Source organism: Capsaspora owczarzaki (assembly GCF_000151315.2).
Source record: "Capsaspora owczarzaki ATCC 30864 unplaced genomic scaffold supercont2.3, whole genome shotgun sequence".
In the NCBI taxonomy this organism is placed as follows: domain Eukaryota; class Filasterea; order Ministeriida; family Capsasporidae; genus Capsaspora; species Capsaspora owczarzaki.
In genome coordinates, this window is record NW_011887294.1 from 25,321 (window position 1) to 51,322 (window position 26,002).

At 53.1% G+C, this 26,002-nt stretch overlaps 8 protein-coding genes across 9 annotated transcripts; 3 read left to right on the forward strand and 5 right to left on the reverse strand.

Annotated features, from left to right (window-relative positions):
• Positions 1-24: 24 nt before the first annotated feature.
• Positions 25-7,882, reverse strand: CAOG_02007 (myosin-X). Its single transcript, XM_004348707.2, has 12 exons — positions 7,847-7,882; positions 6,681-6,779; positions 6,410-6,568; positions 6,092-6,276; positions 5,636-5,967; positions 5,437-5,540; positions 1,452-5,282; positions 1,167-1,291; positions 889-1,045; positions 637-756; positions 350-550; positions 25-244 (listed from the first exon to the last, which is right to left on the reverse strand). Exons 1-12 carry the CDS (start codon positions 7,865-7,867, stop codon positions 170-172), a joined length of 5,409 nt encoding a protein of 1,802 aa, XP_004348757.2. The 5' UTR covers positions 7,868-7,882; the 3' UTR covers positions 25-169.
• A 114-nt stretch (positions 7,883-7,996) lies between these two features.
• On the reverse strand, positions 7,997-9,686 carry CAOG_02008 (hypothetical protein). Its single transcript, XM_004348708.2, has 5 exons — positions 9,591-9,686; positions 8,876-9,011; positions 8,703-8,794; positions 8,413-8,604; positions 7,997-8,293 (listed from the first exon to the last, which is right to left on the reverse strand). Exons 1-5 carry the CDS (start codon positions 9,639-9,641, stop codon positions 8,225-8,227), a joined length of 540 nt encoding a protein of 179 aa, XP_004348758.1. The 5' UTR covers positions 9,642-9,686; the 3' UTR covers positions 7,997-8,224.
• Positions 9,687-10,445: 759 nt separating this feature from the next.
• CAOG_02009 (hypothetical protein) lies at positions 10,446-13,164 on the reverse strand. The gene is made up of 11 exons (XM_004348709.2): positions 13,004-13,164; positions 12,559-12,908; positions 12,388-12,455; positions 12,073-12,165; positions 11,761-11,901; positions 11,609-11,668; positions 11,344-11,491; positions 11,110-11,209; positions 10,991-11,032; positions 10,833-10,894; positions 10,446-10,740 (listed from the first exon to the last, which is right to left on the reverse strand). Exons 2-11 carry the CDS (start codon positions 12,638-12,640, stop codon positions 10,637-10,639), a joined length of 900 nt encoding a protein of 299 aa, XP_004348759.1. The 5' UTR covers positions 12,641-12,908; positions 13,004-13,164; the 3' UTR covers positions 10,446-10,636.
• CAOG_02010 (hypothetical protein) lies at positions 12,944-16,760 on the forward strand. Its single transcript, XM_004348710.2, has 7 exons — positions 12,944-13,018; positions 13,186-13,332; positions 13,466-14,128; positions 14,221-14,324; positions 14,499-14,788; positions 14,882-16,380; positions 16,503-16,760. Exons 1-7 carry the CDS (start codon positions 12,971-12,973, stop codon positions 16,668-16,670), a joined length of 2,919 nt encoding a protein of 972 aa, XP_004348760.1. The 5' UTR covers positions 12,944-12,970; the 3' UTR covers positions 16,671-16,760.
• CAOG_02011 lies at positions 16,207-18,606 on the reverse strand. 2 transcript variants are annotated; one of them, XM_011271849.1, is made up of 8 exons: positions 18,381-18,606; positions 18,088-18,141; positions 17,834-17,983; positions 17,675-17,742; positions 17,471-17,598; positions 17,111-17,305; positions 16,806-17,029; positions 16,207-16,678 (listed from the first exon to the last, which is right to left on the reverse strand). In XM_011271849.1, exons 1-7 carry the CDS (start codon positions 18,517-18,519, stop codon positions 16,822-16,824), a joined length of 942 nt encoding a protein of 313 aa, XP_011270151.1. In that variant the 5' UTR covers positions 18,520-18,606; the 3' UTR covers positions 16,207-16,678; positions 16,806-16,821. The 2 variants fall into 2 exon arrangements, with proteins under 2 accessions (XP_011270151.1, XP_004348761.1); XM_004348711.2 differs by having other exon boundaries at positions 16,207-17,029.
• A 225-nt stretch (positions 18,607-18,831) lies between these two features.
• On the reverse strand, positions 18,832-21,422 carry CAOG_02012 (hypothetical protein). The gene is made up of 6 exons (XM_004348712.2): positions 20,791-21,422; positions 20,412-20,670; positions 20,160-20,309; positions 20,000-20,085; positions 19,804-19,911; positions 18,832-19,726 (listed from the first exon to the last, which is right to left on the reverse strand). The coding sequence occupies exons 1-6, from the start codon at positions 21,373-21,375 to the stop codon at positions 18,887-18,889; spliced, it is 2,028 nt and encodes a 675-aa protein (XP_004348762.1). The 5' UTR covers positions 21,376-21,422; the 3' UTR covers positions 18,832-18,886.
• A 327-nt stretch (positions 21,423-21,749) lies between these two features.
• On the forward strand, positions 21,750-22,916 carry CAOG_02013 (ubiquitin-conjugating enzyme). Its single transcript, XM_004348713.2, has 3 exons — positions 21,750-22,063; positions 22,277-22,380; positions 22,517-22,916. Exons 1-3 carry the CDS (start codon positions 21,916-21,918, stop codon positions 22,748-22,750), a joined length of 486 nt encoding a protein of 161 aa, XP_004348763.2. The 5' UTR covers positions 21,750-21,915; the 3' UTR covers positions 22,751-22,916.
• A 199-nt stretch (positions 22,917-23,115) lies between these two features.
• On the forward strand, positions 23,116-25,921 carry CAOG_02014 (Ser/Thr kinase stk11). Its single transcript, XM_004348714.2, has 9 exons — positions 23,116-23,951; positions 24,099-24,216; positions 24,313-24,619; positions 24,711-24,847; positions 24,923-25,050; positions 25,158-25,215; positions 25,313-25,470; positions 25,541-25,671; positions 25,763-25,921. Exons 1-9 carry the CDS (start codon positions 23,147-23,149, stop codon positions 25,823-25,825), a joined length of 1,905 nt encoding a protein of 634 aa, XP_004348764.1. The 5' UTR covers positions 23,116-23,146; the 3' UTR covers positions 25,826-25,921.
• The last annotated feature ends 81 nt before the right edge of the window (positions 25,922-26,002 follow it).

Consider the following 26,002-nt stretch of genomic DNA (forward strand, 5'->3'; position numbering starts at 1 on the left):
TTTAAACTGCATTTTGGGAAGACCTCTTTGATTTTTCAACCGCTGTGCTTTTTATTGAGATTGCGGGGGGGGGCATGCAAAGGGACAAGTAACATCAAACATTCAAACAACAACACAAAGGGGAACATCTTTAGAACTTCATACCAGGCGGTAAGCCCAAACAAACTATTTAAAACAGCCCTGCTCGACGGCGACGAACAAGCTCGTTGATGTAAGCCTTCATCAACTTTGCAATTTCCAAGACCTGCACGAACATGATCATCAGAGTTAGATCATTCCCACAAGAAAACAAAATACCGAAGAAAAAAAATGAAGCGGAACGCGCTTGAAAAGAAAAAAATCTACAAACCTTGGTGGTCTCAAAGGTGACGGTGCCTTGGCCATCAATGACAATCTTGTACGTGTTGGCAACGGGCGCTCCGAACGAGAGAATGGTCTCGTAGCCGTACGAAGCAACGCACTCGCGAGTGCCTGGCTTGTACAAGGCAACGCCCTTGATGCCGACGGCCAACCACAAATTCTTTGGAATGTTCTTTTCTTTGACGGGGTTCTGCGAAACGGCGCAAAAGTAACAGAGAAAGTGGGCAAGTGAGATGATAAACAACACGGCACCAACAATTGCGACCAGAACGGTACCTCAACATCAAAGATGGTGCAGCCGTAGCCATCCCAGCTCTGAAGGATGGCCATGAACTCGGAGAGAGCCATCTGGTTGCCCTTCCCGCGAAGCTTGGACCATTCGGTGGCAAGTTGAGCCTAAGAACGAAGCGAAGGGAGAAGGACGAGAAGAGAAAAAAAAAAGAAAAAAAAAAACATGCAGGTCAGCAAATAGCAAATCAAAAAGCACATCCCCCCGCCCGCCCTTTGCTTTGTTGATGATTCCCCCACCTTGATGCCGAGAATTTCCTGGGACTGCGAGTCGTCAAAGTTCGACTTGATCTTGCGCAGCGTGCCCGTCATCGTGTTCTTCAAGGCCGAAAGGCTGATGGGAGAATTGGCGAGGGTATTTTCAACCTTCATGGGGTAGTACTTCTTGAAGTCCGTGCTGCACTCGAGAATGAAACGCAAGACAGAAAAAAAAACCAAGAGGGAGGTGGGGAACGATCAGAACCGAATCACATGCCAGAACGAGCCGTGCTCACCCACTCTCTGTCAGCAAAACGTACCATTGCTTGTCAAACTGAATGCCCGGATCCATGTCGCCCATGTCGTACTGCATCATCAGCGCAGACAGCTTGAAGAGTTGGTTTTCATCGCAAGGGAAGCGGCGCGCCATGACTTGCTCGCAAGCCTGTCGGAACAAAAACAACAAGAACACAAACCCCCACCAAAAAAAAAAAAAAAAAAACAGAAATCCAAAAGGGTCAGAACAAAAAAACTTTGAAACCAAATTCTTCTTCACTTCTTGTCAACCAAACAGAGATGGGGGGGGGGGAGGAAGGAAAACCTACCGCAGCATGGACAAACTCAAGCTCAATCGGACTGAGATTGCGCGTGTGGACCTCGTGAACACAGAACAGCTTAAAGACAAGACGCCAGCCGTCGGCACCGGGGACATAGCCGGCACGCTTGTACTTTTCCCACTTGCCCAAAATGTCGACAACAATGGTCTTCTCCTCAATGGACTTTTGAACATCGCCCGAGAGCTCGTACAATCCAAAGCCGTTGATGCAGCGCTCCATGTTCAACTTGCGCTTGAGCAGCTCCGTGACCTCGCCGGCAGTCGTGAAAGAGTTGATGGCAACCTTGCATGTGCGGCCGCCTTGGCACAGCACGGTGATGAGCAATTCCTTTTGCGTCTGGATGGCAACAATCTCTTCTTGCGAGGCCGGGTAGTCGCGGTACTTGGTCTGCTGGATGCAGTCCATGCAGTACGCAGCGTACTTGGCAACCTCCGTGTTGGGGTAGCGGTCGAGCGAGCGCTTGAGGTGGAAGCGCAGGAATCGCACGTACTTGCGCGCGGGCAAGAACGAGCAGCCGAGCACGGTGAGAATCTGCCAGTTGCGAATGGAAATCTGGCTGTTGGGGTTGGCATTGTCCGTGGTCTGCTTGATGAGCTGGCAGTACACTTCGTTGCGGATCTTGGGCAAATCAAAGCACGTTTGCAAAATGTACTGGATGAGGGGCAGCGGGTTGACAATGTACTCGGGATGGACCATGTACTGGCTAATCTTCATGGCCTCCTCGAACAGCGTCGTGTACGTGCGCGCCCCGGTCTTGTCAAGCGAGAGGTCGCCGTACGGCAGTGGCAGGAGCGAGCTCTTGAGCGGCTCGCTGCCACAGGTGAGGATGGGGTAGGACGAGTAGATGCGATCGACATCGGCCACCTTGGCGGTCTTGAGCTCGGCAATGAGCTTTTCGGTCTGCGTCTCGATGGGTGCCTTCGAGTCGATAATCTCCTGGATGGCCGAGACCCAGCGAGTGGCGTCCGCTTGGGTGGCGGCCACCAAGTAGTACGAGCGGCGACGGGCGTGGACAAAGAACGACCACGAGCCTGTGTTCTGGCCGACCAGTTCGTCAGGCGGCACGACAGAGCACAGAGAGTTGAGAGGGATGGTGCCAATGGCCACGTCCGTGTAAGGGTCCTTGTGGTAGTAGATGACATCCTTGCGCAACGTAAACCAGCGCTTCTTGCGCGACTTGCGTGCGCCACCTTCCTTCACCAGCCAGCCCTTCTCGAGAATCTCCTGGTCAGAGTCGCCAGCGTGCTTCTTGCGCGGGGTGAGAACGCGAATCCACTCGGCGTACTCTTGCGGCGTCTCGGCCTGCATCTGGAAGACGCGGTTGGCCGTCACAATGGCAAACGTGTTGGGTCGGGTCGGGTCGTTGGTGGAGCCAACAGACAGAATGTCCACCAAGTCCACCTGGCCCTGGGCGTTGCGGAAGTCCACCTGAGCGGAATCGAGCGACTTCATCTCGTCATCCGTCTTGGAGCGAATCGCCTTCAACTCGGCCAGCCACTCCTCGCACGCTTCAGCCGATTCGGCAAACATGTAGTAGGTGCGCTCGGTCGTAATAAGGCCGAAGGCATTGTCCTTCTTGCACTTGGACTTGGCAGCGGCAGGCTCCTCAATGCCCGACACATCCTTGCGGATGTCCACAGTGCCCAGGCACTCTTCTTGCTCGGCGTCCGACTTAAAGTAGGAGAGCTTGCCATCCTTCAGGACCATCCAGCGCAGCTTCCAGGACTTGACGGCGCCGCCCTGCTTGGTGAGCCAGCCTGCCTTCTGCGACTCGCCCTGCTTGCCCTTAAAGTAGGCGAGGGTGCCGTCGCGCAGAATAAACCAGCGGCGCTTCCAGGTCTTGATTCGACCACCCTGCTTGACCATGTAGCCCTCCTTGTACTCGTCGATGGCCTCCGACTCGGCCTCTTCGTCGTCAGACTCGGCGCCCTTGTCAATGCCGCCCTGGGCCTCTTCGTCGCCCCCGTCGTCGAGGTCGAGCTCGGCCGCAAGCTTGGCCGCCTCGGCCTTGCGCTTGACATCGGCTTGAGCGCGACGCTTGGCTTCCTCCTCGGCCTTGCGCTTGTCGTCCTCGATCTTGCGCTTGGCATCGAGCTCGGCCTCGAGCGCTTTGGCCTTTTGAGCATCCGCCTCGTTGGCCTGACGGGCGCGCTCTTCTTCTGCGGCCTCCAAGCGAGCCTCCTCGTCGGCCTTGCGCTTGAGTTCTTCGAGCTCGCGCGTCTTGTTCTCGCGCTGGAGACGCTCCATCTCCTTGCGACGCTCCTCTTCCTTGCGACGGATTTCTTCGCGGCGGCGCTCCTCTTCCTTGCGCTTTTGCTCGAGCAAGCGCGCGCGCAGCAAGCGAGCGCGATAGCCGCGGTAGATTTTTTGAATGTGCACGGCTGCCTTGCGCTTTTGCTTGAACTGCTTTGCGCCGTAAAAGCCCTTGTAGTTCTTCTGGATGAGGACGATGGCGCGACGAATCTTGAGGAAGCGGCGACGAATGGCATAGCCCAACACGCGCGACTTGATGATGCGCAGCACGACGGCAAGCTCATCCTCGCGCTTCTTTTCGAGCACAATCTCGAGGCTCTCGCGCAAAAACACCTTCGTCTTGCCGATCTGCCAGTCCTTGCCCTGAGGGTCGTAGTTGCGGAGGACTGCCTTGCACTTTTCAATGTCGTTCGGGGCCTTGACGCCGCGTCCCAGCACGCGGTAGCGGTACAAAAAGTCGTCAAACACACGACGGACGGGATAGCCGGCACGGCGAATGCGAACCGTCTCCAGCATGCCAGAGTAGCGCAGCTGGTTGAGGACGACAGGCGCCTCGAAGGACGCCGGCACCTTCTTCATGTTGGGCTTGACGCAGCGCACAAAGTAAGGGTGTGCGGCGCCCAGCGCAGTCATGAGCGACGACAGCGAGTCCTTGAATTGGGCGCTAACGGTCGGCTTTTTGCGAGCACCAGCCTTGTTCTCCTTGGACGAGTCGGCGACAGCGTCCTTCTCAAAGAGGTCGTACACAAAGTCCGACTTGGACTCTTGCAAGAGCAGCACAAGGTCGTCGCGGAAGTTGTCGCGGTTCTTTTCGAGGAAGCCGGCAGTCTCGTACTGCACATCGCCAGCATAGTGACGGATGCCGTACGACGTCTTGGCGAGGCGGGGCTTGATGTAATACTTGTTCTTTTCGTGACGCTCGTGGAACTTTTGCAGCAAGGTCTCGTCCGTGCCCTTGGGGAAGCGAGACTCTTCATCGAGCAGCGCCAGCAGACCGAGCTTGGCCTCGATCAGATCGAGACACTCTGCGTTGTCCACCCAGTCAATGTCAGCCCAGCTAATGTTCTCCTTTTGGTACTCGAGCTGCTCAAGGGAAAAGATGTGTCGGTTGAAGTACTGCTGGAGCTTTTCGTTGGCATAGTTGATGCAGAACTGCTCAAACGAGTTGACTTGGAAGTTTTCAAAGCCGAAAATGTCGAGGACACCAACAGACAGGAAGGTCTCCTTGGCATGGATGGTCTTGTTGATGCGGGTGATAATCCACGAGAAGACACGCGAGTACAGAGCCATGGCGAGGGAGTCGCGCGATTCCTCCGCTTGGGCGCCGTCCAGAGGCGTGGTAATGCTCTCGCCACGCAGGGTGATGGTCTTGGACGTCAGATTCTCGCCCAGCTGGCCGTCATCGACGCCAAACATGGCGGACGCGTTCGCCAAGTCGGTTCGGTTTTTCACTTGCGCACCGCCCGAAGTGACAAACTCAATGTTGCCAAGATGGAGAATGCCGGCAATGACCTTGAAAATGTCGGTCGATTGCTCGGGGGTGAAGCCCATGGTGATCATAGCGGACTGGGCGATGGGGGAAAAGGATTGAGAATTGAGGGGTGAGAAACCCAATTTGAAACAGGCATCCTGCAAGCGTTCGCTCGCCGCCGCTCAAAGCATTCTCCCGAAAACAAAAACAAAAAAAAAAAAGAAGAAAAAACCATATGTGCAAACTCACCCGAACAGACTTGTAATCGCCAACATCATCGATCGACGGGTCGCTGAGCACACCGCCCATCTTGGTGTAGCGGTAGTTGTCGGCGGACGTCAAAAGGAGCGAGGCTGTTTGTTGGAAAAGGACAGGCATGCCGTACAAATCAGTCAAAGCCCAAGAAAGACGATAAAAAAACAATACACCCGAAACAAAACCCCCTTACCCTTCTCCTCGCGGGAGCCGCCAGTCAAAAGATTGTAAAACACGTGGTAGTTGCGCTCGCCAGGGTTGAGACGCACAACGCGGCCCTTTTCCAGCAAGTAATCGATAATTTTGGCGCCCTCGATGGCGCCGCGATCCGAGAATTGGATTTTGATAAACTTGCCGAAACGCGAAGAGTTGTTGTTGTAGACCGTCTTCGCATTACCGAAAGCCTCCATGATGGGCGAGCTTTCCAGAATTTGCTTCTCGACCAGGGACTCTGCGTTTGACATGGTCGACAAGTACTTGAGGATGAGCTTGGTGGATTCCGTCTTGCCAGCGCCGGATTCACCACTAATAGGATCGGCGTACGCACAATATTTTGGACCATGGGTTGGTGAAGACGAAGGATGACAGAGCGATGATGAAAACACATGCAAAACAAGTGCGCCTCCCCCGCAATATTCCAGACACGCACCTGATCAGCACGCATTGGTGGTGGTTGGTCTTCCACAGCGCATAGTAGGCCTCGTTGGCAATGGCGTAAATGTGCGGGGGCAGCTCGCCCAGCGCACGCTTGTTGTACGACTTGAGCAGCTTGTCGCCGTACATGTCAATCTTCTTGTACGGGTTGACGGCGCAAAGAATCGATCCAATGTACGTCTGGCAGTTGGAATGGCGACAAATCAAACGAGGCGAGTCAGTGCGCGGACGGCCCTTTGTGTTGGCAATACTTGTTTTGTGGCACGCAAAAAAAAAAAAAAAAGAGTTGCGTGGTGTGTGCTGTTCAACTGACATAGATGAGATCTTTGGCATAGCGCAGGTCAATGTTGTGCAAGATGGCGCCTTCGTGCAAATCCGCAAGAGTCGCCATGTCCTCGACACTTGTCACCGACGTCGGATGCATTGGCATGACAGTGTCGCGCGAAACGTTCTTGGCATCGAGCTTGAAGTCCTGTTCAAGAGCAAGTGGGGCGTCAAAATCCGGTTTAACGCTTTGTGAGCCAACGTCGAGAGCGGGCCATCCTGGCGTGATGAGCATTGTGGCAAAAGAGAGAAGCACCAACCTGGCCAGATCGGAGCTTGAAGGCGTAGTTGCCTCCGCTGCTGCTGGTAACTGTGGCCGCCGCCCAGGTTTCTGGCGTCTTGACCCACACCGTCGATCCCTGGTCGTGTGAGGTGCCAAAAAAAGCATCGAGAGCGGGGTCAACAGTGAGCGAGAGGGGACAAGAGGAGGAGACAAGAGGAGGAGTGAGAGAGAGCCACACTCTCATTCCGCAACCACCGTCGCTCGTCCGCAAGCAAGGCAGACTTGGCCCAGCCAAGCACGATCTGACAGGACAGCCATGAGCGCTGTGTCGCGATCTCTCGCTTGGATGAAGACAGACGAACAACGATTGGTAAAAAAGTGTAAAAAAAAAATAATAATAATAATAATGAAAAATAATAATAAAAATAATAACTGTTTTTTTGTTGGTTTTTTTGTTTTTTGTTTTTCAAAAGGACGAGCAATCTGTGCGTTGTTGGCAGACACCATATGACCGCGCTGTGGGGCTGTGCAGCAGAATGGCTGGCGTGCTCGGCGTGCGTGCTGCAGGGCGTTTTCACTGCGACGCTCATTCAATAACATCCCACATTGAACCAAACAAAAAAAAAAAAAAAAACGAAAAAGGCAGGAAAAACAAAAAAAAATCATAAAACGGAAAAAAAAAAAAAAACAAGGAGCACAAATCGACGATGCTGAACAAAGCCATCAGACGCCGTGCGTGGACAGCCACCCAAGAGTGCATGGTGTTTGCTCATGGGGCGCTCACGGGGCTCACAGAGGGGGGGGGCGGCGCAGGCAGCAGCAACCGAACGGCCCGCGCGATCAAACCGATGTAATATTACGATTAATTCAAAATGACCTCCCAGTAATGCAAAACCGCACTCAAACGCTGCAGGATTGCTGCACGGAGAAGGGGAAGGGGAAGGGGTGGCAGCAAAGCCACACAGACACTGAGATTCACAACAACACACGCCCCAAACGGGGACAGGGCGGAAAAAGGGGGCGGGGCGAAAGCGAGGCTGGAGCGACGGCGGTTTCAAAAATCAATAATAAATAAAAAATAAAAATAAAAAAAGCCCAATCTCAACCCAAACAAAAAAAAAAAAAAAAAAAAAAAAAAAGCCGCTGTTTTGCATTTGATTCTGAATTCTGATTCTGATTCTGATGCTGAAGACGAAAACGCACCGGTTCAAATGACGTTGCCATTTGTGAATGCGGAATGACCAAAAGAGAGTGAGGTTGACGCGACATCATCAGTGATCATCATTACTGGCAATGTCACTCTCGACAAGGAACAAGCCAGGAAAAGAACAAGAGATTGGAGATGTTGGATGCAAAATTGGAATCAAATTTCATTCAATAAAGCAACAAATCGCACGAACAGAAAAATCCAGTCTCAAAACACACAGTCAAACAAAACATCAAAAAAAAAAAACCTGAACGAGGATTTGGGAGCGGGGGAAGGGTCTGAAGTAACAAACGATCGAGAAAGCAAGCTCGCCCAAGCTCGACGAATGGGGGCTTGGGTGCTCTCGATTCAGGGCCGACGGTCGCAGCCAGGCTTTAGACAGCAGCAGCGGAGGCTTTGGCGCCACCACGGAGCTGCAGAGCGTTGAGAACAGTCAACGCAATCTTCAAAAAGAAGGACAGTCCAACATAAAAAAAAAAAAAAAAAAAAAAAAAAAAGGTGAGCAAAACGCTTCGTCCACACTTGTGCACTCCAAACTCCACCAAGAACAAGAAGAACATACCCAGACAATCAGGGCGACCCAGGCGGCACCCTCTGCGGTATGCATCTTGGTTGATTGGGACGAGATGGTCGTGCCAGAAACATCAACCTCGCTGTCGCAGTCAAAGTTGTCGCAGAGCGTCTTGGTGCCGTCGGTGATGAGAGCGGCAGCAGCGAGCCAGAGCACAACAGCAATGGCTGACAGACCCAGCTCCTTTTTCGTGTGTGTTGGTTTGGGTTGAACCGATTCAAAAAGTGAGCCAAACACAAAAGCAAACTTCTCCCAAACATAAAAACCACAGTTTCTCTTACAATCATCTGGAGGATGCGCATGGTCGAGCCCTTCACGGCAAAGACAATGCCGGCGATCAAGAACACGGCCGAGACGACCAAGTAGATGGCGCCTACGCTCCCAAATTGTCAAAAGTGAGTGAGATCATCACAAAATCACAAACAGCAAACACAAGAAACCAATGGTCTTGTACCAATGGCCAGCGCATAGTCGCAGGCTTCGCGCTCGCCGCCAGTCGCCGTCAGCTTGAGCGGGCATCCGATGTCCCTGGGCAGGTCCCATGCGTTGTAGGCAAGGTCGATGCTTGCGAGCACGATGATGGAGAGGAGCTGTGGGGTGAGACCGCAACGACAAGGATTGGTTGAGTGAGGTAGCACACAATGCGCAACCATGGTTTGAAATGGATTCAGAGCAGCGCCTTGCAAGAGACGCAGCAAAAACGACGGCGCATCCAAGCAGTGGCCAAGCAGCAGCGTAGTAGCAGCAGCACAGAAGGGGAGCAGAGGACCGGAGAGGAGAGGAGGAGGAGGAGAGGAGGAGGAGAGACGCAAATGGCGTCCTACCGAGCATCTGTGACGACACACGCTTCGCCCGCTTCAATTCCCCCCCCCCGCCTCAAACTCAACCCTCCCCCGCCAAGCACCCAAACACCCAGCCTCAGCATCAGCAGCATCAGCAGCAACGACGCCCTTCTCACAAAAAAAAAGTACGACCTTCGCTACGATTGTTTTTTGTTTGTTTGTTAAAAATAATCATCATAAAAATAACAATTGCGCGTTTTTCCCGCGCTCTGTGCTCTCTGCTCTGTGCTCGCAATGGCTCGCTTCCGAGTCTGCGATGCTGACACTGCATGAGTGTGAGGTATGAGCGTTCGAGTGGTGTGTGTGTGATTCACACTCAAACCGTACAAAGGCCACAGCGTAGAGCACAATCCGCGCAATCGACGAGACAGCAACCATTCTGTTCTAGTCAAATCAATAAAACAAAAACGACTGAAATTTGGGGGGGTTTTTTTGTTTTTTTATGCCGGTTTTCTTCCCAATCACCCAGTTTTGACGCGAAACTGCCGCGAATTCCGGCATGCAAACAGCTACAATGCGCACACTGCTGAACGCGAAATATCATTGGCTTCAATATTAAAGTAAATGCGAACGCCGGGCGGTCTTCCTGCAAACAACCAAACGCGTTGCGGAATTTGCATGCGAACTTGTCGGGTCTGCGGCTCCTGCTGGGTCGTTCTTTGCAAGACAAGGACATTGTTGTATTGTTCGTTGCTTTGTTTGTACTTTGATGTGCAGGAATATCGGGAAAAACAAGTTTGCTGCAATTCTCGAAAGTGGGATGGACTGTGAACAATTGGTCTTGCATATGCACACCAACACAACATGACGTAAATATATTTCGCATGCGCAAAGTGGCGTTCAATTGCAATGCATTGTTTCAATCACGAAACAAGATAAAATTGAGAAATGCTTTGAGAGAAAAGAAAAAAACCGGAGGCGAGGTTTCCGAGAAGGTCGCGGCTTCATTTTTTTTTTTTTTTTCCCAAACGACGCTTCATGATCGTGCCGTGCAAATTAGCGCCCATTCATTGTCAACAATAGCATCGGTCGAGGTCGCTAGTGAGGAATTTGTGTATTCTGGCGAACACCAGCTGCAGTTGCGCCCATTCATCGTCAACAATAGCATCGGTCGAGGTCGCTAGTGAGGAATTTGTGTATTCTGGCGAACACCAGCTGCAGTTGCGGCAACAACCACAACAACAACAACAACAACAACAACAACAACAAACAAACAACAAACAAAAAAAAAAAGGAAGATCCAAGTTTACTCTTCAGCAAATAGTCACGAGCGATGTGCCCCACCCTCGCATCGCATCGCATGTAATCGTCACATCAATAGATTCAATTCGTCCTTGTTACGGAGTGGAATGGCAGAGCTGGGGCACTTGAGCCTAGTCGCCTCGGAGGCCAGCGTGCAAATCCGCAAAGCTCGGGGTGTAAAACTCTGGTCGAATCGCGTTGCTGGTGGACTGCAGCGTTTCGAGGGATGTCACGCCTGCGGTTGGTCGATCGAGAGATTAAGACCGGAACGAAACTCTGCAAGCACACAACATTCAACCAAAATAACAATTTTGTTTTTTGACGTACCCGTCAGGACGAGCAATGTGTGCAAGTTTCCATTGAGACCAAATTGAATATCTGTATCGAGACTACAACATGCATGCAGCAGCGAAGGATTGTTAGACGTGAGCAAAATGTAGCAAAATCGACACATTATTCCAAAAAAACAAAAAGGATGCTTGTACCGGTCACCGACCATCACCGTCCTTGCAGGGTCATATCCGATTCTGCGAGTGACCAAGGAAGACATCTCTTGTGAGCGAGCAGGTATATCGGGAAGCTCGTTTTGAATCAGCACACATACGCAGTCTTAACACAATCCAGCATAAAGTGACTGGGCTTGCCCATCACAAGCGCGTTTGACCCATGGGCGACTTCAAGAGCCGAGACGATTGTGCCCGTTCCTGCGAAAAGAATCCCCCGATCGCAAAACAGACAGACAAACATCAAGCAGGGAAGATTGAGCTCGCCGACTCGCCCTCGACCACACACTGCCAGCAAAGACTGACTGAGCAGCAGCGTAAAAAAACGACAATACCTGGAAGTAGACGGCCTCCCTTGGCAGGAAACGTCGAGTCATGATTCGTGGCAATGAAGAGGCACCCAGGCTGTTGGATGTAAGTGTACGCTCTCGCCAGCTTGAAGTAATTGATGGCGGGGTCAAATCCAACCACCACAGCGCCAATCTAAATGCCAATGGACACACATCCACCAAGCAGGCCAAAAAGGGGGGTGAGGGTTTGGTCACTTGCCAAACACGCACAAGATACAACTTCAGGCATGCTTTTGATGCTTTTGCCTACCTCAGGATTGTCTTCCACGTAGCCTTGGTCAATAGAGGTCCATGGATTGACAGTGTCCTCCTAGATGGTCAAAACATGGATGCTCATCGTAATAAGATTGGGCAGTTCAATGCGGGGGGGGAGGGAGAGGAGGGAAGGCGTTTCGTTGGTACCTTGTAACCTCCGACATACTGAACGCCCACGCTCGTCAATTCATCAAGCAAACCTTGAGCACCAAGCACGTAAGCCTTTTTGTCAAATTTGATTTGACGCAGGTAGTCTGCCGCTGCGAAGGACGAGCCGAAAATGTCATTCTGTCCATTGCATTTGCCAAGTGAGCTGAATTGGGTCAACCAGACATCATACCACCAAACCGACAACGGGTATGTAGCTTGTGTTTTGAGGCATCGACAAAGCCCCTGAATGCCAGATAGATGAACGACGAGGACTTGGGCGACGAGTTATGAAACTCTGCGTGAGCTTACCACTGAGACATCCAGACCCAAGCTTGTGAATTTGGCCACATACATGGCTCTCGACTTGGAGCTGTTATTCGTGAGGAAGACGACGCGTTTTCCCTGTCCAGCGTGACCATGCGTGAGCAATCGAGTTGTTGAGCATGGCGACGAACGGCCGCTCCAGCAACCCCAGAACCCAGCACCACGAGTCCGTGGTCGGGACAAACTTTGATGGCCGAGTGTCTGAATCGGTCTCTGAAGCAGTCTCTGGACTGTGGGATCGCGCCCTTGTTCTCGAGTGCCACAATGCATTGTTCAGTTATGAGTGATGGATTGACCTACCGCTTGCTTGAGCGCCTGCAGCGTCTCCTTGACACCGGGAATCAGCTTGTCCGCCTGCCAGATGACTCCTGTGAATGTGCACGTTGCAGTAACACCGCGCGGACGGTCAGTAATCATGGACCACGAAAACTCAGATCACACTGCAAAACCCCAAGTGCCTTCAACCCTCACCGTCGCAGTCCAGGATGAACGTGTCGATCGACGCAATGTACGCCTTGAAATCGCCCAGCTGAGGCACGGGCGTCGCAGACATTGCGTTATTGCGTTATTGTGTTGAACGTTTGAGTGACGGTTTCGAGATTGAAACAAAAACACAAACAAAAGGACTGAGAGTTTTGATTGAGGGGGGTTTGGCAAGCTGAGGGTGTGGCCGTGCTGAGAAATCACACAATACTCAGAGCTTGCACATGGACGCTGAAACTCCAACGTCTCGGTTGGCGAGTGATCTGTTGTTGCAGCACTGGCCGCTTTTCCCCCCCCCCCAACCTCGTTGACAGCCTCACGCTGAAACTATTATGAAACTATTAGAATGAATGACAGCCGAAGCAACACGTTTCGTTGTCAGTCACTATTTGTCAACAGAATGGGAAACGAGCAAAGCAGAGCTCAAACTGACCAGGCAAACGCGCGAGTATGGCCTTGATTTTGCGTTTTATGCCCTTAGCGATACTGATGCATGCTCACTAAGCGCTCCTTCTCTCCCCTTTCTCTCCCTTGTTTCTTCTCTCTTTCTGCTGCTGCTGCTGCTGCTGCTGCTGCTGCTGCTGCTGCTGCCGCTGCCGCCCCGCTACTACTCAGCGCCCGGCTGGCGGACCGCGCGCAGGACCCACGCTCAGCCTCAAGCTCGCCATCCGCGGCGATCGCTGCACGGGCAAGTCGACCCTCTTCAAGCGCCTGCAGGGGCAGCCCTTCGATCCCGAGTACACTGAGACGGCGCAGATCCAGGTGAGAGCGACAAGCTCAACCAAAGCTCAGAGCTCCTCAGTCCAAAGTCTCAGAGTCTCAGAGTCTCAGAGTCTCAGAATCTCAAATCTCACTCATTCTCTCTTCATTCTCAACTTGCACTCCCCCTGTCCAGGTCTCCTCCATTCAGTGGAACTCCAAGCTGCTGCCAGATCCCATCGACGTCGAGGTCTGGGACGTCGTGGATCGCGCACAGGTCTCACAGGCAGAGGCTGCCAGACTCCAGCAAGGCGCCAAACTCAAATTTGCAGGCGGTCCGAGCGGCGACGCTGGTGCTTCAGCCGATCCAGCGACAGACAAGGATGCGACTGCTGCTGCTGCTGCTGCTGCTGCTGCTGCTGCTGCTGCTGCTGCTGGTTCCGACCCGAAAGACGCCCGCGCAGTGGACGTCTACCGCGGTTGCCACGGCGTCATTTTTTGCATGGACGTGACCAAAAAGTGGACGTACGACTATGTTCGACGTGAGCTCGCCAACGTCCCCAAGCAAATCCCCGTGCTCGTGCTCGGAAACATGCGCGACAAGATGGCAATCGCAGAGGCAGAGGCTGGCATGCCGCTCGTCGACACGCCTCCAGTTGATGGCGAGCCCCGCCGTTTCCCAAAGCTGGCAGCCTCGTTCCGCGGCAAATTTGTCGATGCTCAGGAGGTCCAAAGCTGGATTGAGCAGTTGAACGAGGAGGAAGAGCGCGTTGTGCTTTTCGCCGAGTCCAGCATGGTCAACGGATTTGGTTTGCGTTTTGCGCACTCGTTCATGAATTTGCCCTACCTTCAGTTGCAGGTAACTGGGCGACAGTGTGCAGCTGTTCCTGACATGGTATACTCATCCCCGATTCTTGGTTTGACTCGCTTTTTTTTGTTTGTTTGTTGCAGCGCGAAACGCTCGAGCGCAGGCTTGCTGACAATCGCAACGAATATTCAGGGGCGCTCGGCGACTTGGCTCGAATGAGCTCGTCTGAAGACTACTTTTACGACCGGTGAGTCATGCATGCAGTGCACCACCACCACCACCACCACCACCACCACCACCACCACCACCACCACCACCACCACCACCACCACCACCACCACCACCACCACCACCACCACCACCACCACCACCACCACCACCAAAAGGGAATCTAACATGCCTTCTTGCCTTGTGCTCGCAGATTCCTCAAAAAGATTGATCGCAAGCGCTCAGCACCTGCTGCTGAGGTCATTCCACCAGCCAACGCGACTGCACCAGTCGCTACTGCACCCGCAGCTCCACGAACAGAGCCTGTCAGCGCCCCAGTCCGAAAGCAATCGAGCGTGCAAGACGTTGCTCCAGTTGCTGCCAAGCCAGCTGAGCCTCAAGCCGCTCCACCCGCGAGCACACAGCCTCCTGCACCGCCAGAAGCTGGGAAAGGACGATTTGGTTTGGCATCCTTTGCCAAGCTACTCTCGCGTCGACCAACAGGTACCGTCATCTCATGTTGCTGTCCTTTGAGAGCGCGTTGAGAAACCCACTTTTGTTTCTGATTTTTCTTCACTTTTGAATTGTGCTCTTCAGAGTCAGACGAGTCCAGTGCGCCGTCAAGCCCAGGAGTCGCAGGCAAAGCTCAATCGCAGCCTCAGTCCAAGCCCGCTCCAAAAGTCGAACAGAAAATCACCGACGCCAACGAATTCGTCCCGTCTGAAGATCTGGATGACGCATTCTTTGGAGACGACGACCAAAAGAAGACCGCGACCAGCGGCGGTATTCTCTCCATGTTTGGTCGCAACAAACAGCAGGCTGCTGCAGCGGCACCAGCAGCAGCTGCACCCGTTGCGAACGCAGCGCCTCGCGCCGACGACTCTGATGACGACGATCTCCCGGCCGCGGCCATTACCAATCGCAAAAAGAAAAAGTCTGTGGTTGCCAAGGACCAAGATCTCTCTGACAGCGATGCTGACGGCACGCCTGCCAAAAAGCCCGCCGGCAAGGTCCAGCAGCAGCCTGCTGATTCTGACTCGGACGACAACCCAGCGCCCGCCGCCGCGTCGAGCACCTCGGTTGCTGCGGCCAGCGATGACGACGATGATGACTTACCCGCGGCCGCCGTCACACTGAAGAAGAAGGCCGCAGCTGGAGGCAAAAAGGCTGCGGGCAAGAAGGGTCGACCAATCATTACCGAAGAGTCGACCGATTCCGAGCCAGAGGTTGTTGTTGTTGCCAAGGCCGCTCCTGTGGCACCAGTCGCCAAAGCCCAGATGTCGACCGGGCCGCGGCAGCCCGACTTTGTGAGTGCACACGACTTTGACGATGACGATGACGATGCACCTCGTCCAGCGCCGCCGCCGCCAGCAAAGCAAGCCACACCTTCGTCACCCCAGGTCAAGGCTGCAAGCGCAGCGCTCGCGGCCCCCGTCAGCAGCAGTCCGAGCGTCCAAGCCCTCCCGCTGACGTTCGATCTGCCAAAGCTCATCATTCGTGACAAGAATGCGCCGCCGTCCGATGATTCCGACTCGGATGACGACAAGCCAAATCCTCTCGTCAAGGCCAAGGTCAAGGCTGTGGTCAAGCAACCTGTGGTCAAGAAGACCACCTCGTCGTTCTATTCGGATGACGACGACGCACCGCCAGTTGTCACCAAAGGCAAAGCCTCGAAGAAAGCCCGAAAGGATTCCAGCAGCAGCGACAGCGATAGCGACTCGCCTGCAGCCAAGCAAAAGGCAAAGAAGGCAGCCGCCGCCCTTGTCGACGATCCGTTTGATCTCGATATCGGCGACGTTGTCGCACAGGCTGCCGCGTATAGCAGCAACCCCAATGGCCAAATTCTCATCACGCCCGTCCCGACGCATCGTGTGGTCGCCTCTGCCGCACCTCCAGCGTCATCCAAGGCGTCAGACGACAGTCCGAAGAAAAAAAAGGCGGCGTCCAGCAAGCCTGCTGAAGCCGACAGCGATGACGACGACAGTGACGCTGAGGTGAAGAAGAAGAAGAAGAAAGCAGCCAAGGTCAAGACGGCTCCTGTTGACAATGACAGTGATGAAGAGAAGAAGCCGCGCAAGAAGAAGTCTGTTGTGAAGGTTAGGGTTTTTGTCGCGCAGAGTTGATATAATTGGGGTTGCAATTCCATTTGAATTTGGATTGAGAGAGGTATGCTGATCATTTTTCGTTTGGCCTTTGTCACACATACTTTGATCTGCAGCAGGCTGCAGACGATGAGGCGCCGGCGAAATCGACCAAAAGCACGAAATCGGCGGACGGCACCGCCAAGAAGAAGAAGAAGAAGACTGAGAAAACGGACGACGAGCCTGCAGCGAGCAAACCGCGCAAAAAGTCCTCGGCGGTTGTTGTCGACGATGACAGCGATTGAGCCATTGTCTGAAAAGCAACCAATGAGAGTCATGTTTGTTTGATTTTGTTGGCTCGTTTGATTTGCAATGAGACACATTTCAATTCTCCAGTCAAAAGGGGCAACGAAACGACATGCTCTGTCCTGTTTTTTTACCCACGAATTGGCCGGGTTACAGCATGCTGGCGGTTTGCGTTCCTGCCCCGACGGAGGATTTCTCCAGGAAGCGGTGCGCAGCGGCAGCTACATTTTGGGGGTTTGTCAGATGCACATGATGGTCACCTTCCACGTCCACGAATTCGAAATCGCTCGTGCTTTTGGAAAGCACATCCACGCAGCCCTGGAAGTAGTCGACAGGGAACGGCCATCCGCCTTTGGCTCTGGATTGGAGGCAAGACCAGAGTCGAGTGATCAGACAATCTCGTCATGTTGTTCACAACGAGGCGCCAGAGGTGACTCACCGAATGATCATGGTCGGAGCAACAACGCGGCCCAAAAACGCATGGAACTGCTTCACGTTGATTCGCTGAAGAGAATTGGCGCGAAGGAATGGGTCGTGATTGAATTTGGTCGTTCCGTCGCTATTGGTTGTCATTCCACGAGCAGCCAGGCATTGAACGGCTTCTTCTGTCAGAGCTTTGTTGTTTTCGCGCATTCTGGCAAATCGGTTTCAAGGAGATCAGCCACAAAGCAGCGCCCAAGCAACCAACAAAGCCATCCAGGAGCTTGCGAAACTCATGAATGCATCAGACCATGACACATCATGAATGCATCAGACCATAAAACATCAGGCTCAATCTGAAGGATGTCTACAAGCGTACTTTGCGATGGCAGCACTGGCAGAGTCATACGGCTTTCCAGGTTTTCCCAGCAGCGCAGCGTTCGACTCGATACCGGCACGCAAATGCTCTGGTGCTGATTCATCGGTGCCCGGGAACGGCGCAAGACCCTGCCGATGCGCATCAGCAACCAACGAGGTGGGTCAAATGCATGGCACCAACGACAAGCGTTCAGCAACTATTTACCTCGATCAAAAGCAAACGCTCCACCATTTCGGGGAACGTTCCCGCAAACATGGCGCCAATTGCTGCACCTGAGTATTTTGTTTTTCAATTGTTGCAAACAAAATTACCCATTGAGCTTCAGCAGTTCACTGGTGGCCAATTGCAGCCAATTGTCGTTACCATTGCTGTGACCCATGTACGTAAACCTTGTCCAACCCAGCGCGTCCACGATGCGTTTCACGTCCTGAACGTAATCGACCATCAAGTAGGTGGCTTTCTTGTGGTACGAAAGACCGTGGCCTGGGAGATCGACCGCAACCAGCTGAATGTCTGCCGTGGCGCAGCAGACATTCACAATTTCAAATCTTGGTGTACGACTGAACATTGTCACGGCCGCCAAAACCAAACTTTCTGAGCAAGCACGCCACTCTCACCTGATGGGAGATACGGAGCCAGACGATCAAACGTCCCCGCGTTGTCCATCCACCCTAAATCCAAGTTGCCCAAATTATTACCACCAAGGGTGAGTTTCCTCTGGTCGAACCTTCCATCCATGCGCTCCTCCATTTCTGTAATTTCTTCAGCCATTATCGGATCAAGCCACCGAAGGACTCGGCGCTTCGGATTCTGCCGTCTCGGATGTCGAGCACGCAGCGTTCGCGGCAGAAGGGAACAATTTCAAAAATTCGCCGCCGCTCCCGCTCTCTGCTTGGTTTTATTCGCTCACCGTGCACGCCGAGCACTCGCTTCCCAGTCACAGGACCCCACGCTTTGCCGTAGACCGTGCCCAGTCCGCCGCGCAGGGGCAGCGAGAACTGTCGGGCGATCGCGCCTGCTGCGTGCTGTCCCACCAATGCTGCAGCCATTGGCTTGGAATTGGCTTGGAATTAGGTAGACTGAGCGGAAAGCGGCCTCGTCCAATTTCGACGAGGGTGAAGCCACAATGCACTGTACACACACGTAAGACAATCCAGAGCCAAAAAAAAGCAAGCAAACAAAAAAAAAATCATAAGTTACTGTATGATCAGAGATCGCTCTACCAAGATCTAAGAGCAATAGACTTCACTTTTACAAAGCGATGAGGGAAGACACTCCAAATACAGATACAGACACACAAACATCCACAACAGATTACAGACCTGGAACCCAAAGAATTCAGGCAAGTTGTTCTGGCAGAGTCCCACTCGACCCTCAAGCCAGCACAAAATCACACAAACCAACACACGCTCAATGTCACGACGAGAGCCGCGAGCGTTTCAACTCTTCTCGAGGACGCAGGTCGGTTGTATCGCCATTGTGGGAAGAAACATTGCCAGCCGGTACATCCACCAGAGCGAGCACAGAATCGTCAAGATCGTCATCAGCCAGATCAAATTCGTCGTCGAGCACCAAAGCTTGGCGAGGTGCTGCTTGATGAAGAGGCGCAAGGGCCGCGGGTGTGGAATGATCCGTTCGGCTTTCCGCCATCAATGCTTGAGCCGCTCCCATCAGCGAAGATTGCCCACTGGTTCCCGTGCTAAACGCCGACCTAGGTTGAACATGTGGTCCCGTTGGTACTGAAGCGGGTGACCCTGCGGCTGCTGTGGCAAACAGCGAGGATTGGCCGGACGGGCGCGTGGTTGGAGTGTGAGGCACAGCGGGGTTTGCAGCTGGTGGCGGTGGTTGAGGATGCTGCTGCTGCTGCTGCTGCTGTGGAAGTGCAGGGCGCTGCTGAACGAGCGATGCCTGGGGTGGGCGAGCTGGCGAAGATGGAGGCTGCGGCACCGTCGGACGCGGATGCGGAGCAGTGAATGGCCGCGCTGCCTGCTGGTGCAATGCGGACGCCTCTCGGGCACCACCTGTTTGTTGTGTTATTGCTTTACGCTGAGCATTTTGCTGCTGCTGCTGCTGCTGCTGTTGTTTTTGCCGGCTCGCTTGCTGAAGCTGCTGCCGTTCACGTTCTTGTCGTTGGCGTTGCTGGTCGGCTTCCGTGCGTTCCAGCTCTGCCTTTGCAGCTCGCGCAACGTCAAACAACCCTTGTAGAATTCCATTCCATATTGCCGGCTCCACAAATCTGTCATTTCCCGGTGGTTTCTACTCCAAGCGAGTCACGTCAGGCACGCAACCCACAAAACAACAACAAGTCCAGGCATGCACAACATTCAACCCACCTTGCCATCTTGCGATGGATAGTCGCGTTCCGAGCAGAATATCCGGACAATATTCTTAAGTGTTACGTTCAAGTGTTGTGTTCGAGGCGTTGGACTAAAAACCGATACCTAAAACGACAAAAAGGAGCGTGCGTGTGTGTCGTGAGCACTGTTGCTCGCCAATGCATGCCAATACACTCAATACACTCGATCTTACATCTTTTAATATCAAAACCGCTCCAGCGCTTATCAAGGAGCCGAATTCTTCGAGAACTTTGTGGTGAATTGTGCCGGACATTTCGCCTAACGAATGAAATAGGGTGAGCAGCTGTCATACACAAGGCCGACACATGCAACACTTTCATCGATATTGGTACCTGTGGGATCCTTGAGGGTCACGCTGGCATCTACGTCGAGCGGATTGTAATTTTTAAGCAGGACAACTAGGAAGGGGATTTTGTGATCGTAACCAAACCGTTTGGCAAACTGCAAGTTAAAGTCTGCTGTTAACTCGTAGTACTCAGAAGCTGAGTGCGGGCGATAAGAAAGCAACAAAAACAAGAACAGAGGAATCGGAATGAGTTTGCAACCATCGATCACAAAGGTCAAACTCACGCCGTTACTCTCACCTGATTCGGCAGACTCGCAGAGCATGGTCTGCCAAGCCCCTCGAGTAAACTCGTCGTCCTCGGCAGCAAGTTGTTGCGAGGAAGGCATTGCTTGGGAGAGCGTGAATGCTTGTGTGCTTGGGAGCTCGATGCCGGGTTTTCCGGCTTGGCCCAAGCGGCGATCCGCCTGGTCGGGTCCATTTCCACCGGCTTCTGACGCGTCGCTGCTATGCTGATAGCGCAAGACGACGACTGCGTCTGACAGCACCTGGTTGTTGCGCTGCGCCCAAGTGTCGAGTTCCACCAAAACAGACAAAACCGTCGTCGATGAGTGTCTATGAAACAATGAAACGCGATCGGTACCATCTCCGTCTCCATGACTGTCTTCAGGGTTGCTTACCAGCGGGGGCAACTGGCCTGCAGGACCTGGGAATCTCCTCACTGTGACTGCCTTTGGTGCAGCAACAGAAGCAGCAGCGGATGGCATTGGCGCCATCGCAGTAGCCGCATTGTGTGCACTCGCGTGGTTGCCGCTACTGGCACTGGCACTGGCACTGGTGGCGGCGGCGGTCGCGGGCTTGCTGCTGCTGGTGGGCTGGCTCGGTGCTTGCAACATCTGCCTTGGCTGGCTCCAAGCATGGCGCTGCTGCTGCTGCGGCTCTGGCATGGGCACTGCGTCTGATCTCGCGTTCACTCGTGCAGTCATCTGCGCTCCACTCTGAGCGGCGGCTGTGCCAGTGGTAGGAGTCGCAGTAGCAGCGATAGGAGTCGTTGAAGCGGTTTTGGCGGGAAAGTGGATGAATGCGGATTCAGTTGCAGCAGCAGCAGCAGCAGCAGCAGCGGGCTCTGGATGTGTGTTCAGAGCAGCAGCAGCATGATGATGCCGTGGTGTTGTTGTGCTAGTCGCACTGAGCTGGACGACGGCTGCATCGAACGCGTCGTCAATCTCGAGCAGATCGACCTCGTCCGCATTGTCATCATCCATTGCGCAGCACAGCTTCAAAAGCAAAAAAAAAAAGCAAAGAATCAAAAAGAAGAAGAAGACGAAGAAGAAGAAGCGATTTGCTGGAGTGAGTGAGTGAGTGAGTGAGTGAGTGAGTGAGTATGCTTGGAACTTGAGTGAAGTGAAGTGAGGACTGACTGGCGCCAATGCAATGCAATGTTAGTCCAGTCAATGTAGAGCTCACATGTACATTGCATGAGATTGTGGACTCGAAATCAACCCCCACACAAACAAACAAACACCTTGGCTGCTTCTTGCTTGGTACAGCAGTTGACTGGTCCGCACAGTGTCTATTCGCTGATGTTGATCTCTGCATCACTTGCAATGACATGTTGGTTTTGCTTCACTCTTTTTTCTATTTTTGTTGTTGCTGTTTTTCACTTCTGAGCTTTTGTCTGAGCTTTTGTCTGAGCTTTCTATTGTCATCCCTCGCCAACGCACTCTTCTTCCTGCTCGTCGTCGCTTCCGTCGTCGCTTCCTTCGTCGCCGTCGAATAGAACCATCATCTTGCAAATCCAAATCATGTCGATGACTGTGCAGAAGCGGCTGATGCGCGAGCTCGCTGAGGTTGAGCGCAATGCAGCTGCAGAGTTTGACCTCGGCTCGAGCGAAGACAACCTGCTCGTCTGGACGGCCGTCCTGCGACCACCAGCGCCGTCCCTCTACCAAGGCAAGTGCTCAATTCGCTTGCAGGTGCATTGGCGGTTTGGGGAAAGGCGTGTGTGTGGGCATAGCGGAGCTCCGGCTTCCACCTACATTGAAAGCTCACTCGAAAACATGCTCGTATACCCACCGCACTCTGACCTTGCACAATGCCTCATTCATTGGACTTGTCGTGCATTGAATATTCGGGATTTTGTTTTGACTTTCTTCCCCCCTTCAGGCGGCGTCTTCCACGTCTCGATTCGCGTCCCAAACACGTACCCAATGACACCGCCCGCTGTCAAGTTCTCAACGCGCATCTGCCACCCGAATATTCACTGGAAGGTGAGATACCTAGCACAAGCTTACTTACCGTCTATTTGCTTGCGGGCTGTCGGATGAGGCATTTTGTGATTTTCGTACTCACTCACTTCTCGCTCAACTGCTCCAATGTGCATTTTTGCTCCTTCTGCTGTCAAAGTCGGGCGACGTGTGCCTGGATATTCTCAAGACTGCGTGGAGCCCCGCTTGGACACTGCGAACACTGTGTCTGGCCTTGTTGGTGCTTTTGGACAATCCTGAGGTGGACAGTCCGCTGAACTGCGACGCCGGCAACCTGCTTCGCTGCGGCGACAAGCGCGGCTACAAATCCCTCGTCACCATGCTGACTGCACTGCACGCAACGCCAGCAAGTGCGTCGTCCTCCCCAAATTAGCGGGTTGTTGAAATGGACTGTTTTTGTTTGTGTTGCAGGAGTGTTTTCCTTCATGTTGTCGATATGCCCGTCTGTCTGTGTGTGTGTCTCTGTGTGTGTGTGTCTCTCTCTCTCTGTCGTTGTATGCTGTTCTATGCTGATGCTAATATAACCTCCCTTCCACACCAAAGCTGCACCTCAGACAAGTGGAAACTCGATTTGCTGATTTCAAACAAACTAGCTCTTGCATGGCTCGTTCGACTACCTGTGACTTTTAATACGAGTCGATTGCTTTCTCACTCGCTTTTGATTCGCTTTTTTTTTTTTTTTTTCCCCTTTCATTCCCAGTTGTTCTGAGATTCGTCGTATTCAGCTCAGTCCATTCAATCTTGATCCAATACACAGCAAACCCAAGCCATGGCCTCCTTCCACAACGGCAACCATTTCACCAACAACCGCGCCAACAACAACAACAACAACAACAGCGATGATGATGACGACGACAGCGGGTCGGACGACGACCATCACCATCACCGTCAGTATCCTCACAGCAGCGAGAGCAACAACAACGGCCATGTCGCGCACCACCTCAACTTTGGACCCGTCGGAGCAGCGAGCTCCAGCTCTAGTAGCAGTGATGCCCAGTCGCAGCCACAGAGTCAGCCACAGAGCCAGCCGCAGCCGCAGTCGCAGCCCGTCGCGCTCACGGCGTACCAGCAGCAGATGCAGTTGCAGTACCAGCAGCTGCTCCACCAGCAGCAGCAGCAGCAGCAGCAGGCGCGCTCCATCCAGCAGCCCCTCGCAGGCAGCAGTGGCAGCCAGCTGTGGAGCCCCAGCCAGACCGGCATGGGCATGGGCATGGGCATGGCAGGCCAGCACAGCCCAGCAGCAGCAATCTCGTCGTCCGCGTTCGCCCAGCTGCGGTCGCCGTCCCTCACGCAGTCCCCGCGCCTGGCCAGGCACCTGTCGTCCACCCGAGTCATGCGCGCTGGCCTCGGTGGTGGTGGTGGTGCCAGCGGTGCCAGTGGTGCCAATACGAGCGCGTCCGACTACGCAGACTCTGATTCTGCTGCTGCTGCGTCTGCCGCTCACGACTCGATCACCAGCGACGAGCCAAACCTGCTCTTCCACCAGATGACGGCCTCGCAGATCTTGTACGTCCCCAAGCGCAAGCAACCAAAGCTCGTCGGAAAATACATTCTGGGCGACGTGCTGGGAGAAGGTGAGTGTCTCAGAAAAAACAAAAAATCTGAGATTGACAATTTAGGGAGGGGAGGCGAGGGGGGGGGGAAACAGGAACTCTGAGAAGTGTGTGAAATCTGATGAGGGCTACTACGACGTGTATTGGGACCTTGACGTCTTGGAACAGGATCGTACGGAAAAGTAAAGGAAGGCATCGACTCGGAAACGCTGCGTCGCGTCGCCGTCAAGATTATGAAGCGGAAAAAGTTGCGCAAGATTCCCAACGGAGAGGCGAACGTCAAGCGGTAAGAGCAGCGTCGTCGCTTGTTCACTGTGCATCTGGACGACTTATACAATTCATCGGAAAACAAAAAAAAAAAAAAAACCTGCTCAAAACTCAGGGAAATCTCACTGCTCAAACGCCTCAAGCATCGCAATGTCATCGAGCTGATCGACGTCCTGTTCAACGAGGAGAAGCAGAAAATGTACATGATTTTGGAGTACTGCACAGGCGGGCTCCAGGAAATGCTCGACCAGACCGAGACCCACAAATTCCCCGCGTGGCAAGCGCACGAGTACTTTAAGCAGCTCGTCGAAGGGCTCGAGTACCTGCACTCGCAGGGAGTTGTTCACCGCGACATCAAGCCAGGCAACGTTCTGCTGACGCTCGATGGCGTGCTCAAAATTTCCGATTTTGGCGTTGCCGAGGTCAGTGGTGGTGGTTTTTGTGCCTTGCCATCCCAGTTGTGACGACCAAGATGGCTGACCAACCGCTTTTTGAACCTTGTGTTTGGCGCAGGTGTTGGACATGTTTGATGCGTCGGATGCTTGCACGAGCAGCTCTGGCTCGCCAGCATTTCAACCACCCGAAATTGCAAACGGCTCGGAAGTCTTCTCGGGCTTCAAAGTGGATATCTGGGCGAGTGGCGTGACCTTGTAAGCTTGCTGAGTTGTACTTTTCCCATGTCACGGTTGGAGGCTTTGATTTCCAACGTGATTTCTTGTGAACAGGTTCAATATCACGACAGGAAAGTATCCTTTTGAAGGCGAGAATATTTACAATCTCTTTGAAAACATTGGCAAGGGCGTGTACTCGATTCCTGCCGATACCGATCCTCTGTTGGGGGATTTGATAAAAGGTCGGTATTCCTTTCGTCAAGGATCGTTGCATTTTGTTTTCTGCATGTTGACTAACAAAGAGTCGAATTTATTCTGTGTCGGCTTTTTTTTTTGTGTGTGTGGTCAGGCGTTCTGGACGTGGATGAAAAGAAGCGATTCACGTTGCCAAGCATTATGCACCACCCGTACGTTTTGAACGTTTTCTTTTGTTGTGACGTTTCGCGTCTCTCTCTCTCTCTCGTGTTGCATATGCTCAGTTTCCATCCCATGCCCTTCTATCAGATGGATGCAAATGGACCACCCTCGCGCCGGGCTGCCGCCCGTGCCCATCCCGCCCACTCCTCAAGGCGACGAATTCCGAAGCACTTCAATCCTGACCTACTTGGAAAGCATGTACATAAGCCAACTTGATCCTGGCGCTGAAGCGATGAATCAGAGCAGTAAGCGAGATCTGGAACGTTCTGTGGTCTTCTTGGTGCACTTGTGGCTAAGCTGTTCACGATTCTCTAGTGGCACATCTGTACATGACCGAGGCACGGCAGCAGGAACTGCAACACTCTGCAGACATGCACGACGATATTGTCGAGAATCCTCGAGGCTCGCATGCGTCCGCCGCGTTATCTGCATCGAACGACAGCCCGGTAAGTGGACTTGTGTGGAAATTCCAGCTCCGGTCAATCATCCTTGACTTACAGTTGTGTTTTTTTGGCTTTTCGCTCTGCATTTGGATAGTCCCAACGGATGAATGTGAAGCGGTTTTCGTTGAAGCAAGCTGGCAAGTGCACACAGCAGTAGTGGTTGTTGTTCTCAACATTGTTATGAGCGTTTCGGTTTTTTGATGATGTTTTTGTTTTTGAGCAGTGCTGCGTTTCTCTAAGTAAAATGCTTTTCTTGGTTTTATCCTGTCCAAGCGGTTGTGCGTGTTGTTTGAGTGTTATCTATCGCATCAGTTCGTTGAGCTCTGAGCGGTTG

Coding starts and splice junctions, on each gene's coding strand:
- CAOG_02007 (XM_004348707.2), bottom strand. CDS start 7,867: ATGGCAACGTCATTTGAACCG. Junction 6,277..6,409: donor ATGCCAAAGATCTCATCTAT/GTCAGTTGAACA, acceptor TCCAACTGCCAG/ACGTACATTGGATCGATTCT. Junction 1,292..1,451: donor TTGAGTTTGTCCATGCTGCG/GTAGGTTTTCCT, acceptor TTGTTCCGACAG/GCTTGCGAGCAAGTCATGGC.
- CAOG_02008 (XM_004348708.2), bottom strand. CDS start 9,641: ATGGTTGCTGTCTCGTCGATTGCGCGGATTGTGCTCTACGCTGTGGCC. Junction 9,012..9,590: donor TGCTCTACGCTGTGGCCTTT/GTACGGTTTGAG, acceptor CTCACCCCACAG/CTCCTCTCCATCATCGTGCT. Junction 8,605..8,702: donor TGCGCATCCTCCAGATGATT/GTAAGAGAAACT, acceptor CACACGAAAAAG/GAGCTGGGTCTGTCAGCCAT.
- CAOG_02009 (XM_004348709.2), bottom strand. CDS start 12,640: ATGTCTGCGACGCCCGTGCCTCAGCTGGGCGATTTCAAGGCGTACATT. Junction 12,456..12,558: donor GTTCATCCTGGACTGCGACG/GTGAGGGTTGAA, acceptor GCACATTCACAG/GAGTCATCTGGCAGGCGGAC. Junction 11,492..11,608: donor ACGTGGAAGACAATCCTGAG/GTAGGCAAAAGC, acceptor ATTGGCATTTAG/ATTGGCGCTGTGGTGGTTGG.
- CAOG_02010 (XM_004348710.2), top strand. CDS start 12,971: ATGGGAAACGAGCAAAGCAGAGCTCAAACTGACCAGGCAAACGCGCGA. Junction 13,019..13,185: donor CTGACCAGGCAAACGCGCGA/GTATGGCCTTGA, acceptor GCTACTACTCAG/CGCCCGGCTGGCGGACCGCG. Junction 14,129..14,220: donor TGCCCTACCTTCAGTTGCAG/GTAACTGGGCGA, acceptor TGTTTGTTGCAG/CGCGAAACGCTCGAGCGCAG.
- CAOG_02011 (XM_011271849.1), bottom strand. CDS start 18,519: ATGGCTGCAGCATTGGTGGGACAGCACGCAGCAGGCGCGATCGCCCGA. Junction 17,743..17,833: donor GTACATGGGTCACAGCAATG/GTAACGACAATT, acceptor CAAAATACTCAG/GTGCAGCAATTGGCGCCATG. Junction 17,030..17,110: donor GCTCCGACCATGATCATTCG/GTGAGTCACCTC, acceptor CCTCCAATCCAG/AGCCAAAGGCGGATGGCCGT.
- CAOG_02012 (XM_004348712.2), bottom strand. CDS start 21,375: ATGGATGATGACAATGCGGACGAGGTCGATCTGCTCGAGATTGACGAC. Junction 19,912..19,999: donor CGGTTTTGATATTAAAAGAT/GTAAGATCGAGT, acceptor TTGTCGTTTTAG/GTATCGGTTTTTAGTCCAAC. Junction 19,727..19,803: donor ATCCATCGCAAGATGGCAAG/GTGGGTTGAATG, acceptor CGCTTGGAGTAG/AAACCACCGGGAAATGACAG.
- CAOG_02013 (XM_004348713.2), top strand. CDS start 21,916: ATGTCGATGACTGTGCAGAAGCGGCTGATGCGCGAGCTCGCTGAGGTT. Junction 22,064..22,276: donor AGCGCCGTCCCTCTACCAAG/GCAAGTGCTCAA, acceptor TCCCCCCTTCAG/GCGGCGTCTTCCACGTCTCG. Junction 22,381..22,516: donor ACCCGAATATTCACTGGAAG/GTGAGATACCTA, acceptor CTGCTGTCAAAG/TCGGGCGACGTGTGCCTGGA.
- CAOG_02014 (XM_004348714.2), top strand. CDS start 23,147: ATGGCCTCCTTCCACAACGGCAACCATTTCACCAACAACCGCGCCAAC. Junction 25,216..25,312: donor CCAAGCATTATGCACCACCC/GTACGTTTTGAA, acceptor CCCTTCTATCAG/ATGGATGCAAATGGACCACC. Junction 25,672..25,762: donor CTGCATCGAACGACAGCCCG/GTAAGTGGACTT, acceptor GCATTTGGATAG/TCCCAACGGATGAATGTGAA.